The sequence below is a fragment of the Aspergillus mulundensis genome (genome assembly GCF_003369625.1).
Source record: "Aspergillus mulundensis strain DSM 5745 chromosome Unknown scaffold_9, whole genome shotgun sequence".
NCBI lineage: Eukaryota > Fungi > Ascomycota > Eurotiomycetes > Eurotiales > Aspergillaceae > Aspergillus > Aspergillus mulundensis.
In genome coordinates, this window is record NW_020797897.1 from 1,505,062 (window position 1) to 1,518,361 (window position 13,300).

Below are 13,300 nucleotides of genomic sequence, written 5' to 3' on the forward strand. Positions count from 1 at the left end.
TTATACTTGGGCCATACACTTCATGACTTACGAAACGAGGCTTGCAGCCAAGATAGCGCGAGACAACTTACAATGTCATCAATATACCCGATAGATTTTGTTTCTCACATGATATTATTTACTTACCTCAAATAGCGTACCAGCAAAATTAACAGGAATAAAATAGCTCTGCAGCATCGATGCATTCGAAGTATACGTCGCTTACTAAGCACAGATTAAGCGACCTTAAGCTCCCGAGCTATGTCATTCGAAATTTTCTTCCTCCACCTTTTTTCAACCTCAAAACAACCCCCGACGCCCCGGATAAAATGGCCTAGAAGAAAGAATGATCATTCGACTTCGCCCATATCCCGACTAACAAACCTACTAGGTAAGACAAACCCTTCATACCCCCGAAAGACCTCAACAAGCTCCCCTGGCGCAATTCAAACCCAACCCAACGCAAAACACTACAATGATGAGGACATTTTCAAGAACCGGTATTTTTAGGAAGAGCCGGAAGAGGTATGGCAGGAGAGCTTCAAAAAATAGAAGTCACTGTCGTCGATGCTTATAATGGTTCTACTGAAGAGTGTTTCGCTGTTCGGATTGCGCTTGGGGGGTTGGTGGCTTGTTGGTCTTGGGTCACTTACTCCGCCTTCTGCTGGCAGTGCTGTTGTCTCTAGTTGAGTGCAGATTGCTAACGCTGTTTTCTAGTATACACTGTCTGATCTTCGGTTTGCGTGGGGGAGATTCGATTTCATAGCTTGTTGCTAAGATACTCCAATTATTTTATGTTCAATGCACATGGATTCATTTGTGGACTATTTATTCTCATTGTAGTGACTCCAGGATATATAACTTTTTGTAGCCCCAATCCTAAACAAAATCTAGATGAAACGCCAAGCATGCATTATACAGATTCCCATCGAATGCACAAAGACAGGGACCCACGCATCAAGCAATGCTGGAGAAGACACGCTTCTTGCCTGATCCCGTCGACCGCTCCTGCTCTTCATAAGCCTCCTCATCGATGTAGTCCTTCGTGGCATGTGATTTAACCTGCTCGCCGACAAACTGCAAGGCGGACAGATTGAAGCCCATCTCGTCCTTCTGGCGCGTGAGGACCCGGCGAAGCGACGAGCGGATACTGTCAAGCATAGGCCGCATCAGCTTGCTGGCTACAATCTGGCGGTGGTGTGTCTTCAGCATGAAAAACAGCACACGACACGTGAGCGGAACGTTCCACTCCCTCCTGGCCCAGATGTTGAGGAAGGTGAAGAGGGCGGGGACTTTCGAGAAGGGGAGGACAAGAAGGGCGTCCTGCAGGGCGGCGGGAGGGATCTTTTGCACAACGTTGAGCAGATGTTGCTCGGCGGAAATGTTGTTGAGGGCCATGTAAAGCGGATTACGGACAGGAGGGGCGGCGTTGGGTTGCCTTGCCTTGAGGGCGCGCCACTCACGCATGACGACGAGATCCTCCATGCCCAGATCGAGTGCTTCCATGATCTTTTCTCCAGCCATGAGGGTGTCGGTTGTTTGCTTTCCGGCGTCAACGGCTTCAGCCTTCTCGCCGTCCGCGCCGCCTTCTTCCTCCTCGAGGGAGGCTGCGAGGTTGTTGTCGTAGATTTCTTCGAGTTCCTTTTCTCGTTCTTCTTCCAGGAAGAGGGGTTCGTCTGTTTGTTCCCAGGTGCGGATGCTCTTGTCGTGACTAGCGGTGACGATGAACTCGCCTGTGTGGCTGATTGCCATAGCCCAGATCTCGCCGTGGTGTCCTGAGAGCTTCTGGATATGTTCAAATTTGTCGCCGTCCCAGTATTTGATTACGCGGTCTTTGCTGACACTGAAGAAGTTGTGGCCGTTACCTTCGTTGTTGCTAGGCACAAAAGCCACGGCCATGATGCTGTCTTCGTGCGCAAGGAATGATTTATGGCAGTCACCAAAGTCCAGACCCCATAGGCGAACTGTCTTGTCAGCCGAACAGGTGACAATCATTTTGCTGTCCCATGAAATATCCATGTTTAGGACGGGAAGCTTGTGGCCATAAAGATTCAAGAAAAGCTTGAGAGAGTCGTTGAAGAAAACTTTGACAGTGTTATCCAGAAGAGCAACTGCTAGCAGGCGTGCGTCGGGCGAAAACCGGACACTTAATATGTCGTCTGAGACCTTCAGTGTTCTTGAGTGGATCAGCTTCAGCCGTGGTGTTGTCCGTTTCGTACCAGGAATCTCTTCTTGCACGACCTGGAAGTTCCAAAACTTTGCAGACTTGTCTGCACTGCCACTGACTAGTGATTTGCCGTCAGGATGCACCTGCAACGACCATACTGGCCCGTCGTGTGCTTTGATCGTGTCTAGAAGAGTTGACGAAGCGATATCAAAAACTTCTAGCTCTCCGTCCTTATTGCCGACCACAACGATCTTGTCACCGGGAAGGAATGCAGAGCATAGTGCATAACCACATTCCAGAGTTCGCAAACAGTTTTGTGTCCGGACGTTCCAGACTTTGAGACTTCCGTTTGAAGCAGAAGCCAGCATTCGGTCATCGGAGCTCAACGCGACCGATCGGATATCTGTACGATGGCCTGGTATATCGACAGCCAACGTTCGGTTGTACTCCACATCATCTTCGCTCTTGCTCTTCTTATTCAACATAGCGACGCTGTAGGCCTCCAGCTGATTGTTGGTGGTAGCCGCGAGAAGCTGAATCTTTCCGCTCGATTTAGTCCGGATCCAATCGAAAGACCTGACCTTGCCGCCGGTTCTGACAATAGTGTGAGAGACGAAAACTTCAGTAACGGGTGCTGTAGAAACATCGTCCTCGGGCTTTTCGTTCTCGGCCTTTGCAGCCTCGCCCGTTTCCGCTGCACGCTGGGCTTCCTTTTCCTTTCTTCGCTTGCGCTTCCTTGCCAGACTCTTCTGGACTTCTGTTTCGGAGCGGATGCGCCAGATTTCAATCGCCTTCTCTGAGCCATGGAATGCCACATAGTCTGCTCGAGGGTGAAAGCTGATTCCGGTCGTTCGATCCTTTCCGTTACGGTAGAGCGATCCTTTGTCAGTCAAAATTTTGCGGGTTTCCGAGCCGGCTTTCTCTTTAGAAATCTCGAGCATGGCGCTCTCATCAATGGACCAGGCCTTCAACTCGCCGTCATTTCCTCCAGTTATACAGCCGCTCTGATCCGGCGCAAGGCCTAAACTCCAGCATTCTCCGTTTGACTGTGCAATATGTGTTTCAATACAGTGCTGTGACGCCAGATCCCATACCTTTATCAAGGCGTCTTTTCCGGTCGTGATGAGGAAACCGGCATGTTCGCTTAGTCCGGCTTGACTCAATAATTCGGGTGACGGAACGAGGAAGTGAAGAGAGGTGACTTGGTCTGTGTGTCCGCGTAGCTTGAACAATCCGACTTCTGAAATAAGATCCCAAAGGATGATATCCGTATCCCTCGAGCCACTTGCGAGGCGAACACCGGCACTGTCGAACGCGAGTTGGGTAATGGCAGATTTATGGCCATTGAAGGAGATCATGACCGTCTCGGTTCTTGAATCCCACAGACGAATGGTCCCATCTTCATAACTAGAATAGAGAATCCCAGATTAGTGATGTGTCCCGATTTAGCTGCACCTCTCTAGCCCTTACCCAACGGCGAAGATATCCTCGTCGGTCCTGCTCTGTGTGATCACGGTGACTTGCGCCCTGCAGGCGGAATCTTTCCATCTTCCAAGCAATTCACCCTTCTTGATATCCCAGTACAAGACCTCCTCTCCCGCGCCGACTACACCACGCCCCGCGCCTGTTTGACGTGAAATTCCGGCGAGCGCATCGTCCCGGACCCAGATGGCATTAGATGTTGCGGAGGTGACGAGTCCGAAGGTTTTCGAGTGCTCGAATTTTCTGAGGCAAGCGTCGGTCAGCATGCATCCTTTCAGCTTTCAGGAATTTCAACTCTATGACTCACAAATATGACTTCACCATGGTGAAAACGCCCTGTTCCGAGAAAATTTCTGGAGCACTGCTATCGATAGGCGCAAAAAAGCGACGATAAAATGTTACGGCGAGCGACAGCGGCCAGAACTGCCAGTCTCCACCGCCTCGTGTGCCCCCCGAGGTGGACGGACCAACCACCAACAAACGTCACTCCAACTATTAGGCAGAAGAGAGGAAGAGGGAACTCGAGACCTGAAATCAATTGATCGCTGTGCTTGTCACAATGCTGCTGTTAGATTATGAAAATGTTCTTATTCGGTCACTCCTGACGGAGCGGTTTTCTGGGTATGCTCCTCCCCGCGTTTACTTCCCCTCGATGTATACCTCCTGTTCCTGAGCTGACAGCTTGCTGCTTCTAGAGCCCCGCCGGCGTCCATTGACCAAATTGTGTCCGACTTCGACGGCGTTACGTTCCACCTATCTACCCCCGATGTCAAGACCAAGATTCTCATTTCCATCAATGTGAAATGCTTCCGAGAACTGGTTCAGTATGGCGCCCAGCAGGTCTTGGAAAGAGAATATGGTCCCTACATTGTCGCTCCCGAGCCGGGCTACGACTTTTCCGTTCAGATCGACTTGGAGAACCTACCCGATGACCAGACAGCGCGAGAGGATCTCATCACGCGGTTAGCTTTGCTGAAGCGCAACGCAATGGCTGCCCCGTTCGAGAAGGCGTTCGACGAGTTCGCCCAACTAGCGGAGGAGGCTTCAAAGTATACCTCGGAGGCGGCACCCGCGGGCGTTGCAGAGGGTGGAGAGGTCATGGCCATCCATTACCGAGAGGAAGAAGCGATCTATATCAAAGCCAGTCATGACCGAGTGACCGTGATCTTCAGCACAGTATTCCGCGAGGAGACAGATCGTATCTTTGGCAAGGTCTTCTTGCAGGAATTCGTGGACGCCCGGCGACGTGTTTTGACCCTGCAGAATGCGCCTCAAGTACTCTTCCGAAACGACCCTCCCCTGGAACTGGCAGGTGTCCCCGGTCTACAGGACGCCGGTGAGGGCAAGATCAGTTATATCACATTTGGTAAGCGCTGACTTGTCTTTCTGACCGTCCAGCTACTGACGCAAGGCAGTCCTTTTCCCTCGTCACTTGACGCCGCAGCGACGCCACGAAAACATTTCACACATCCAGACCTTCCGCGACTATTTCCACTACCACATCAAAGCGTCCAAGGTTGATTACCCTGTCTCTACGAGAAGAACAACTTATTGACATACTGGTCCAGGCATACATTCACACTAGAATGCGCAAGCGAACTGCCGATTTCCTCCAAGGTACGTGTCGAGCTTAATATCATACTTCTGAGTTCCGAACTAACCAGTGATAGTCCTCAACCGAGCGAGACCCGAGAACGAGGAGCGAGAAAGGAAGACGGCAAGTGGGCGTACTTTCAGGGTTCAGGGATAGGAATGGAGTGGAGATCGCCTTTGTTTAATTGTACATTGCAAATTGAAGCACAGAAACGGGGCATTCTGACGAGAACACCGAGCCATGAGCTCATTCCAAGACCAGTAGGCTGCAATGTTAAATGTCTTTTGATCGCTTCTTATTGCCCGGTAAACCTGATGCATTGACATGATGTTTCAATCAAAGAGTCTGCGGTCGTGGACTTTGTTGATATGAGACTGCTCCGGAATTCCGCGAAATATATAGTTTGGGCCGTCCTCTGCCAATTTGCTAAATAAGCGCTAATTGTGCTACACAATAACGGGCACAAATACGCAAACCGAAAAGGGTCGTTTTCTACACTACCTAAAAGCTAAACCAGAGAAAATTGAGAGGTATCCTCTGTACTTCGTACTGAGTGCTGGGGTCCGTAGAACGCATGTAGGGTCATGTGATGGCCTTCTACCGTACTTATCGGCTTCATCGTCTTATCGATCCTGTAAAGTTTTGATCACAGCCCATCAACTTCCAAACCAAGCGATCCATCAAAATGACTAGTGATGATCAGTTCTTCTTTGACTATGTGAGTTACTTTATCGTTTTCATTGCGCGACTGGCCACGGCCGGGTTCTGACAAGTCCTCAGCTTGCGCAAATTCCAAATGACGTAAGGAGATACAGCGAGCAGGTCGCCGACTCGATTAATCGACATGTCGACCATGCTGCAGACGCGGTCCGGAACACACTTTCTCATCAATCGTGGCTGCCGTCGAGTGTCAGGCCATCACCAGCATTCCGTCCTTTCTCTCCTCGGCCACAGTCGCTATATGATCGCGTGCACGACTGGGCTATCCGAAACCGAGCATGGAGCGCCGCTATACTAGCTTTCGTGGGGACGACCGGCGTCCTCTACTTTGGGAGTAAGAAGCTGAGGGCCAAGCGACGGAAGGCGAAGAGGTCTGCAAACGGTGCTCGGAAGGAGATAATAGGTCGGTCGCGGATTTCCACTCTGGAAGCACCTGCTGCGTTGCGCTCGAGTTCTAACTAATCACTGCTCTAGTTGTTGCTGGGTCGCCCCATGAGCCGATGACTAGGTCGATAGCGGCGGACTTGGATCGCCGTGGGTATATCGTTTATATCACCGTATCCTCCGCAGAAGAAGAACAACTCGTCCGCGCAGAGAATCGACCAGACATACGGCCACTGTGGCTGGACCTGGCGACAGTAAGTCGCATGCTTTAATTTATTTATTCAAGATAGAATACTCACGTCTATAGCTTCCTTCGTCACCGTCGGAAATACACTCTTCTTTGAACGAAATCCACACGCTCATCACACAACCGCATGCTCCAATGCCTGGCGTCCCGCCCCATGTCTGTCAGCTGAGCGGGCTTATACTAGTCCCCTCGCCAAAGTTTGCAGCAGGGCCCGTTGCTACAATTCCGCCGTCATCATGGGTTGACACTATTAACACGCGCCTCCTCTCACCTATCCTAACTACCCAGCTCTTTTTACCTCTTCTTACGCTTCGCAACACTAATAGCACCATAATTCTTGTCTACCCATCGATATCGTCGTCTCTCTCAGCGCCGTTTGCTGGACCTGAAGTGACTACAGCGCGCGCATTAGTAGGCTTTGCGACATCACTCAGAAGGGAATTGAGCCTTTTGCACCATAACAATGTCGATTTGGTGGAATTGAAACTTGGAAATATCGACCTCGGACCACAATACCGGGCACCAAATAGTCATATTGCAGGAACCGAAGTCCTCACCTGGAGCGTTCAACAGCGGGCGCTGTATGGACCCCAGTACCTCAACAGCATTGAGCAACGACCGGTAGCCTCTGCTGGGCCCGGCTTTGTACGAGGATCGCCGGCCAGGGCCCTCCACAACGCATTGCTCGATGCATTGGAACCTACATCTAAAAACATTTTTGGAAAACGAGCAGCAAGGAAACCTGTCAGGTACGCTGGAAGAGGCGCACGGACATACCACTTAATTGGCCAGTGGACGCCCCCGGGCTTGGTTGGATGGATGTTAGGTCTGCGAACAGGCTATGCCACCCCTGTCGAGAGCGCCAGCGGGAGTGGCAGCGAGACTGGATGGGAAAAAATTGACCGGTAGAGGTTCTGTGCTGGTTGCAGTCATCAACCAAATGGTCTCAGTACATTTAATGTGTGAATTTAAGCATCTCTGCTCTCTGGAAAAGGAATGGTCGGCCTTGGATGATCTACGGCTGAAATTCCACGGCCCTTCTAAGGCTTCCAAGAAGACCCAAGAATGATCTGCCAGCCATCTGCTAGCCCTTACGAAGTATGACCAATACTCTAACTCTAAGACATTGACGCCGATTTAATGACTGTGGTCGTGATCCAATCGGCATCATAAATGTCTAAGCTCTACTACGGAAAGTTACGGAGCATTTGTCTAGTCTACGAGCGCAGACTTCGATGAACTTGGAACCTGCACTTAGTACTGCAGTGGTCGTCAGCGAGAAAACGTAAGTTGTCGATGCCCTAACTGAGACAATGTTCCACCAGATTGGTGGAGTTCTGTCTGGGCGTCCGGCCTCTAAGACTGTTTGGGTAGGCAGGAGATTATCACAATAACGAAGAGATCCTCCACTGTCACGTCATGAAGAAAGCAATATGATAATAGGCGGTTCAAGCCGTTCATCAACATGATACTCGCCTCTCAGGAGGATGAGGTAACACAGCGCACATACAGCACTTTCCTGTGTCTCGCTGCTGTACTCTAAATGTCAACTAGGTTGTCTCAGGCCTCATGTGTCAGCTGTGACTACAATTGGGCCGGCAGAAAATAATGACTTCAAAATCGAGTAAAAATAGTCGTTCCCCGTCCCCACCAAGAGCTTAGGACCCGCGGTTTGACAGTTTCATTTCCAGGAGGTCTTCGTGTTCTGGCGATCTGAGTGGCAGTTGACTATGGGCGAATGTCAATCATTAAGTCTAGATTGTTGAATGATTCGAGCTACTCTGTACTCTGTACGGCCGAATTGTTGATAGATACAGCGTAACTAGAGTTCATTAACATTTGACACCGAAGAATGGAGCGAAGATAGGGGAAATCGAAGCCATGGACCCTGGCCGTTTGAAAGTCCAATAGTACGTCATGAATTCACCACTATTTGCCTTTATATTAACGAGCCCCTGACCGAGACGGCGAGACAGACTCTTCTGCAACAGAGGATCCTCGGCTAGGCGAAGGGTAATTAATGTATCTGTTTTACGCTCATAAAGTACATGTTTGCAAGAATAATCAGTGTCCACAGGGCGTATTAACTATATTCTTGGCAAGGATTACATCGCGATACTCCCAATATCCCCGCCCCGTCCGATCGTCCAGCAGAGGCCGTGGACTGCGTGTATTCTGGTTCCATAGGCCTTCTGCCGTCTGTCATTTGAACGGCTTCTGCTCTGGATGCTCCTCCTTCCCTCCCGCTTGCAGTTGTTCTCTCTCCACCGGCAGTGCGAAATGCTGGCTCTGGCCCAAAACCCATCTCCTATCTAAGCGCGCCCATCGTCCCCCAGCAACACTACTGTGCACAACAACACAGCAGCCTTTGTCACTCCTTACTATAACTCCTTTGAGTCTTAACTTGCTGTCCGACGTTGTTGACCAACTCTGCCTTCTCCCCTTCTCCTTCTGGGGCTGTCACTCCTTTCAGTAATTCCGCCCTCCTTTGTGATCTTTTGTTGCTGCTTCGCCTCGTTCCTCCTACCCCCCTTTCCAGTCCGAAACCACCGTCGCGTACCACTCACCATCCTCCAGACTTTCCAAGATACGGACCATTGCGACTGTTTACTCTCGTTCTCGATGCGCACCAGTTGACTTTCCAGCACGATCCGAACACGGCCGAATGAAAGCTTTGGCTACTACGCCTGGATAATTTTTCCGCATCAAGAGCCTACGAGAATCGTCCGCTACCTGTGCAAACCAGACGTGGCCCAGTATCACAATGAGCCTGCGACCGCAGTTTAGTACCCGCTCGCCTTCTCATGATACCTTTCGGAGCGGTGCCGCCTCGCCGCGCGTCGAACATTTCGATGGAGAAATTCCACCCGCACTATCCCCGCTCGATGCGTTCGCATTTCAAGGGCGGCTTTTGGCCCGCCAGCTGGAGGACTCGGCGCGAAGAGATAGACGCATGAGTCGCTTGCCCCCGGCCAGCGTTGCACGATCGTTGTCCCGGCCTCGACCCGGCTATTTTCGATCCCAGTCGTCCAACGACGTTGCGCAGAAGCCTGAAGGAGGGCTGGCGAGACAACCAACCCAGAAAGCTCGCCCGGAGCCAGAAGAACCTCGGTTCCGCCCTCAATCAGAGCACCCGCGTCTAAGCGGCATATCCCATCTCGCAAGTGAGCAAAGCTACTCAGGTGACGAGGATGATGAGACGCCAAAGGACGAAGTCCGATCCCCTGTTGTCGACAATGAAGGGTTCCGGTTTGATGCAGTGCGCGCCGAGTCCCCAGAGGAGGATACTGGGATACGTGCCTCATCGGAAACCCCGCGCCGGTTCTATGCCGCGTCCCCTACGGGATTCGCGGGCCCTGGCCCGACCAAGGCCTCTTCAACTGACTCGATCTCTTCTCGACTGAATGTTAATCGCGGCCGTGGTCTAGCGCCTCCTGCTTCGCCTATGCTTCGGCCGTCGAGCAGTCCTCGCCTCCAGCAACAGGAAAGTTCCGACGATGACTACAGCAGCTCTAACGCTGGTTCAACTTTTTCGACTACGCGCAAGTTGTCTTCCGCTAGCGCTATGTCTATGCCGCATTCGCCCATGCCTTCAATGGCTCGTTCTCTTGCTCGATCACCATCCATAAGCTCCGAGGCTTCAAATTCCAGCCATCTTCCTCGGCCCTCGTTCAATTTCTCACGCCCTCTAAGCAGATCCAGCACTAGTCTTTCTGCACCAATTGGACTTGGAGTCTCGGACCAGCAGGGCATGATGAATCGCAGCAATAAGCCTGGCCCTATTGTTGTCCCGGGGCCTTCGGACATGCCCGCTATGCCAGGTGACGAGCCTTTGTCAGCAGTGTCTTCATACATATACGCTAAGTATGCGCTCCCACGCGGACGTGGAGTGCCTAGGGATTCCGTTGTTTTCTCTGGCCTGCAGACACCGCATTTCGAATGGCAGGAACCTCTATTCGAAAGTCCGGAGCAGCAGCGACCAAAGACCGCCGAACCCCAGGCGTCTGCGAGAGTACCTTCTCCCTCACCGTCCCGTCAAGAGTCGCCTGCCCCACAGAACGCGAGTTCGGTATATGAGGCTCCGGCGGTGGACGAGAAGCTCCTGACACCGGTGGTATCCAGATCATCTGCCAAGACTTCGCCAATACCCGATAAGCCTGAACCTGAGAATGTCTCGCCTCGGGCACAGAGTTCAGAAACGTCTAGAAATGACGACGTGTCGGAGACAGTCTCTTCTGCAGACTCTGCTTCCACACTACGCCCACAGACCGCGAAGACAGCCGTGCCCTCTGCCACAATAACCGCTGAAGAACACGTTGCAAAAGGCATTCAACTTCACGAGAAGGGGTCCTTGAACGAGTCTACTTATCACCTACGAGTTGCGGCAAAACAAGATCACCCCGTCGCAATGTTGCTGTACGCTCTGGCTTGTCGACATGGCTGGGGCATGCGGCCGAATCAACAGGAGGGCGTGCGATGGCTGCGCAAGGCTATGGATTCCGTCGGCCTAGAGCTGTCTGGCGACTCTGACCCAACAGTGTCAGCTAAGTCAAAGGAACTGCAGAAGCAATATCGGGCCCAGTTTGCTTTGAGCGTCTATGAGCTTGGTGTAAGCCACCTGAACGGATGGGGGGTCGAACAAGATAAAGCTCTCGCCTTACGTTGCTTTGAAACTGCAGGCCGCTGGGGCGACGTAGATGCGCTTGCCGAAGCCGGTTATTGTTACGCCGAGGGGGTTGGCACCAAAAAAGACATGAAGAAGGCGGCGAAGTTCTACCGCGAGGCCGAAGCCAAGGGCATGAGCATGGTTGGCAACAGCTGGTAAGTTAATGACGACGAGTCCACTGCACCCGTAATCCGATGCTGATAAGTGCAGGATCTACAAGGAAAAGTACATGTCAGATGACGGGCCAGATACGCGGTCTCGTGGCCGGGGTCGCCATGCGCATACGCCCGAGAAAAAGGGGCGCAGCAAATCACGAACTCGCAGTCTTTTTCATCGCAAAAAGTCCAATGCTACTGAAGCATAGATGGTGCTTTGCCTTGTTTGCATGTTGCATTGGGAACAGGCGATATTCGACGATATCAAGCAGAAACGTTGAGGTTGTCGTAGCGTCTTGCATCTTTATACTTTTGTGTCGCCTTCACCCTTGCACTCATTTATTATTTGCTTCGTTTCTCTCTTATTTTTCTTTTCTTTTTACCGTGCTCTCCTCCCTCTTGTCCCTTCACTTTTCTTATCTTTTATTTCTTCATTTCTCCTTTCTCTTGGACGTTCTATGAGCGACTCGAGCTAGCTTCATACCTTTTGCCTTGGCGGTCGTTTTATTTGTTCGATTCCTCCTTCTGATCGCAGGACTTTTCACCATTGAGCAGAGTTTACTGCTTCGATTTTGCTTTATTGTTTGCGGGCATCAATTTCGCTTCTTGGATACCCTTCATTCATCTAACCACTGTGTGATGATTTATTTCCCTTCTAGTATTCTTTTCTCTGCTGGATGACCCTGGCCCTTCTTTTACCTTTCCTTGTTCTCCTTTTGCATGTTCCCTGTGGCGTTCGTTGCCTTCCTTAGCTACTCAATGATACTGACGAGATTGACTATTTTTGACTATATTTTGTTACTTGAACGGCCTTATCTAGGAGGTGCCTTTTTAAATTGTGGCGTTGGACTACAGGGGACTATCGCCTCCAGGGTGGCATGAGGCCTGCGAGATGGAGTAGACTACAGAGTCCAGACGGAGTCACTAGGAGTGGAGACCATGCCCAGATGCCAGACCTGCCAGTGCCAGTCCAGCAGGCATTGTTCCAGTTCAATTTCCGTTTGCTTGAGTGGAATCTGGGGTTGTCATCGGACTTTGTCTTTGTTTAGCCAGTCAACCTTAATAGTCGGATCCTCCCGCTTCGAGTCCGTGGTCACAAGGCCACTTCTTAACTTCTTCCAAGGTTTTGCCGGGATGTCACCCTGTACGCCATCTTACTGCGTCTTGAGGCAAACTCGATCGTTCCTGAGCTGGTGCGTGAACGCACTGATTACGGAGTACTCCAGGAAAATAGGATTTGGCCGTGGGGTCGCAGTGGTTCCCTCGTTCAGGGCTAGCGACGGAGGAGAGGCCAGAAACAGCCAAGGAGCGCCCGCACTGACAGGGTCGCACTGTTTAGTTGCACGACGGCGACCTCGACCACGGCCTTGACTGGATAGCGGCAGAACAACCCTGGTCCAGTCTCGTATGGGCCTTTGGTTAGCACCTGACTAGCCAGTCTCGCTCCGACACTGTCCATTCCAATTACAGCCCGCTAAATCGTGCCAAGCCTGGATCAACATGGGGTAATTTGGGGAACCGCATCCTGGGCTGTTAGTTGCGCCCTCGCGCTCGGTGGCGGTCCCCTGCGGCCTGCGCTCAAAGGCAGGCTGCTTCGGACGCAACCAGGATTCATTATTTGGGCGAGGGCGAAGCCATGGCTGCGGGTGTATTTCTTTTTTAATGACGCGCCTCGGTTCGTCCGGTCCCAGTTTCAGCCAGGAAAAAGATGCTTGTCGCAGCATGCGAGCATGGATGGCCGCAGGTCGAGTAGATCCTCCGACTGATTGTTTCAGCAGCGGGCTCACCGAGGCTTTTATATGCCGGGCCTGCTTCAACCTAGAGTCGACGATCAGCCAGACAGATGGCCCGGGTTTGCCGTCGCCCGTGACATTTGCCCCTTTCCTGATGCGAGTAGGATGATGGA

General features: G+C 51.6%; 4 protein-coding genes across 4 annotated transcripts; 3 read left to right on the top strand and 1 right to left on the bottom strand.

The window, feature by feature from the left end:
* Positions 1 to 936: 936 nt before the first annotated feature.
* On the bottom strand, positions 937 to 3,952 carry DSM5745_08297 (snoRNA-binding rRNA-processing protein DIP2; the record flags this gene model as incomplete). Its single annotated transcript, XM_026750313.1, has 3 exons — positions 937 to 3,553; positions 3,617 to 3,871; positions 3,936 to 3,952. The coding sequence occupies 3 exons, from the start codon at positions 3,950 to 3,952 to the stop codon at positions 937 to 939; spliced, it is 2,889 nt and encodes a 962-aa protein (XP_026601317.1).
* Positions 3,953 to 4,187: 235 nt separating this feature from the next.
* Positions 4,188 to 5,378, top strand: DSM5745_08298 (actin-related protein 2/3 complex subunit 2; the record flags this gene model as incomplete). Its single annotated transcript, XM_026750314.1, has 5 exons — positions 4,188 to 4,249; positions 4,324 to 4,994; positions 5,044 to 5,144; positions 5,197 to 5,245; positions 5,299 to 5,378. 5 exons carry the CDS (start codon positions 4,188 to 4,190, stop codon positions 5,376 to 5,378), a joined length of 963 nt encoding a protein of 320 aa, XP_026601318.1.
* Positions 5,379 to 5,907: 529 nt separating this feature from the next.
* DSM5745_08299 (DUF1776 domain-containing protein) lies at positions 5,908 to 7,482 on the top strand (the record flags this gene model as incomplete). Its single annotated transcript, XM_026750315.1, has 4 exons — positions 5,908 to 5,940; positions 6,003 to 6,345; positions 6,417 to 6,580; positions 6,634 to 7,482. 4 exons carry the CDS (start codon positions 5,908 to 5,910, stop codon positions 7,480 to 7,482), a joined length of 1,389 nt encoding a protein of 462 aa, XP_026601319.1.
* A 1,855-nt stretch (positions 7,483 to 9,337) lies between these two features.
* DSM5745_08300 (uncharacterized protein) lies at positions 9,338 to 11,603 on the top strand (the record flags this gene model as incomplete). The annotated part of the gene is made up of 2 exons (XM_026750316.1): positions 9,338 to 11,394; positions 11,450 to 11,603. 2 exons carry the CDS (start codon positions 9,338 to 9,340, stop codon positions 11,601 to 11,603), a joined length of 2,211 nt encoding a protein of 736 aa, XP_026601320.1.
* Between the last annotated feature and the right edge of the window lie 1,697 nt (positions 11,604 to 13,300).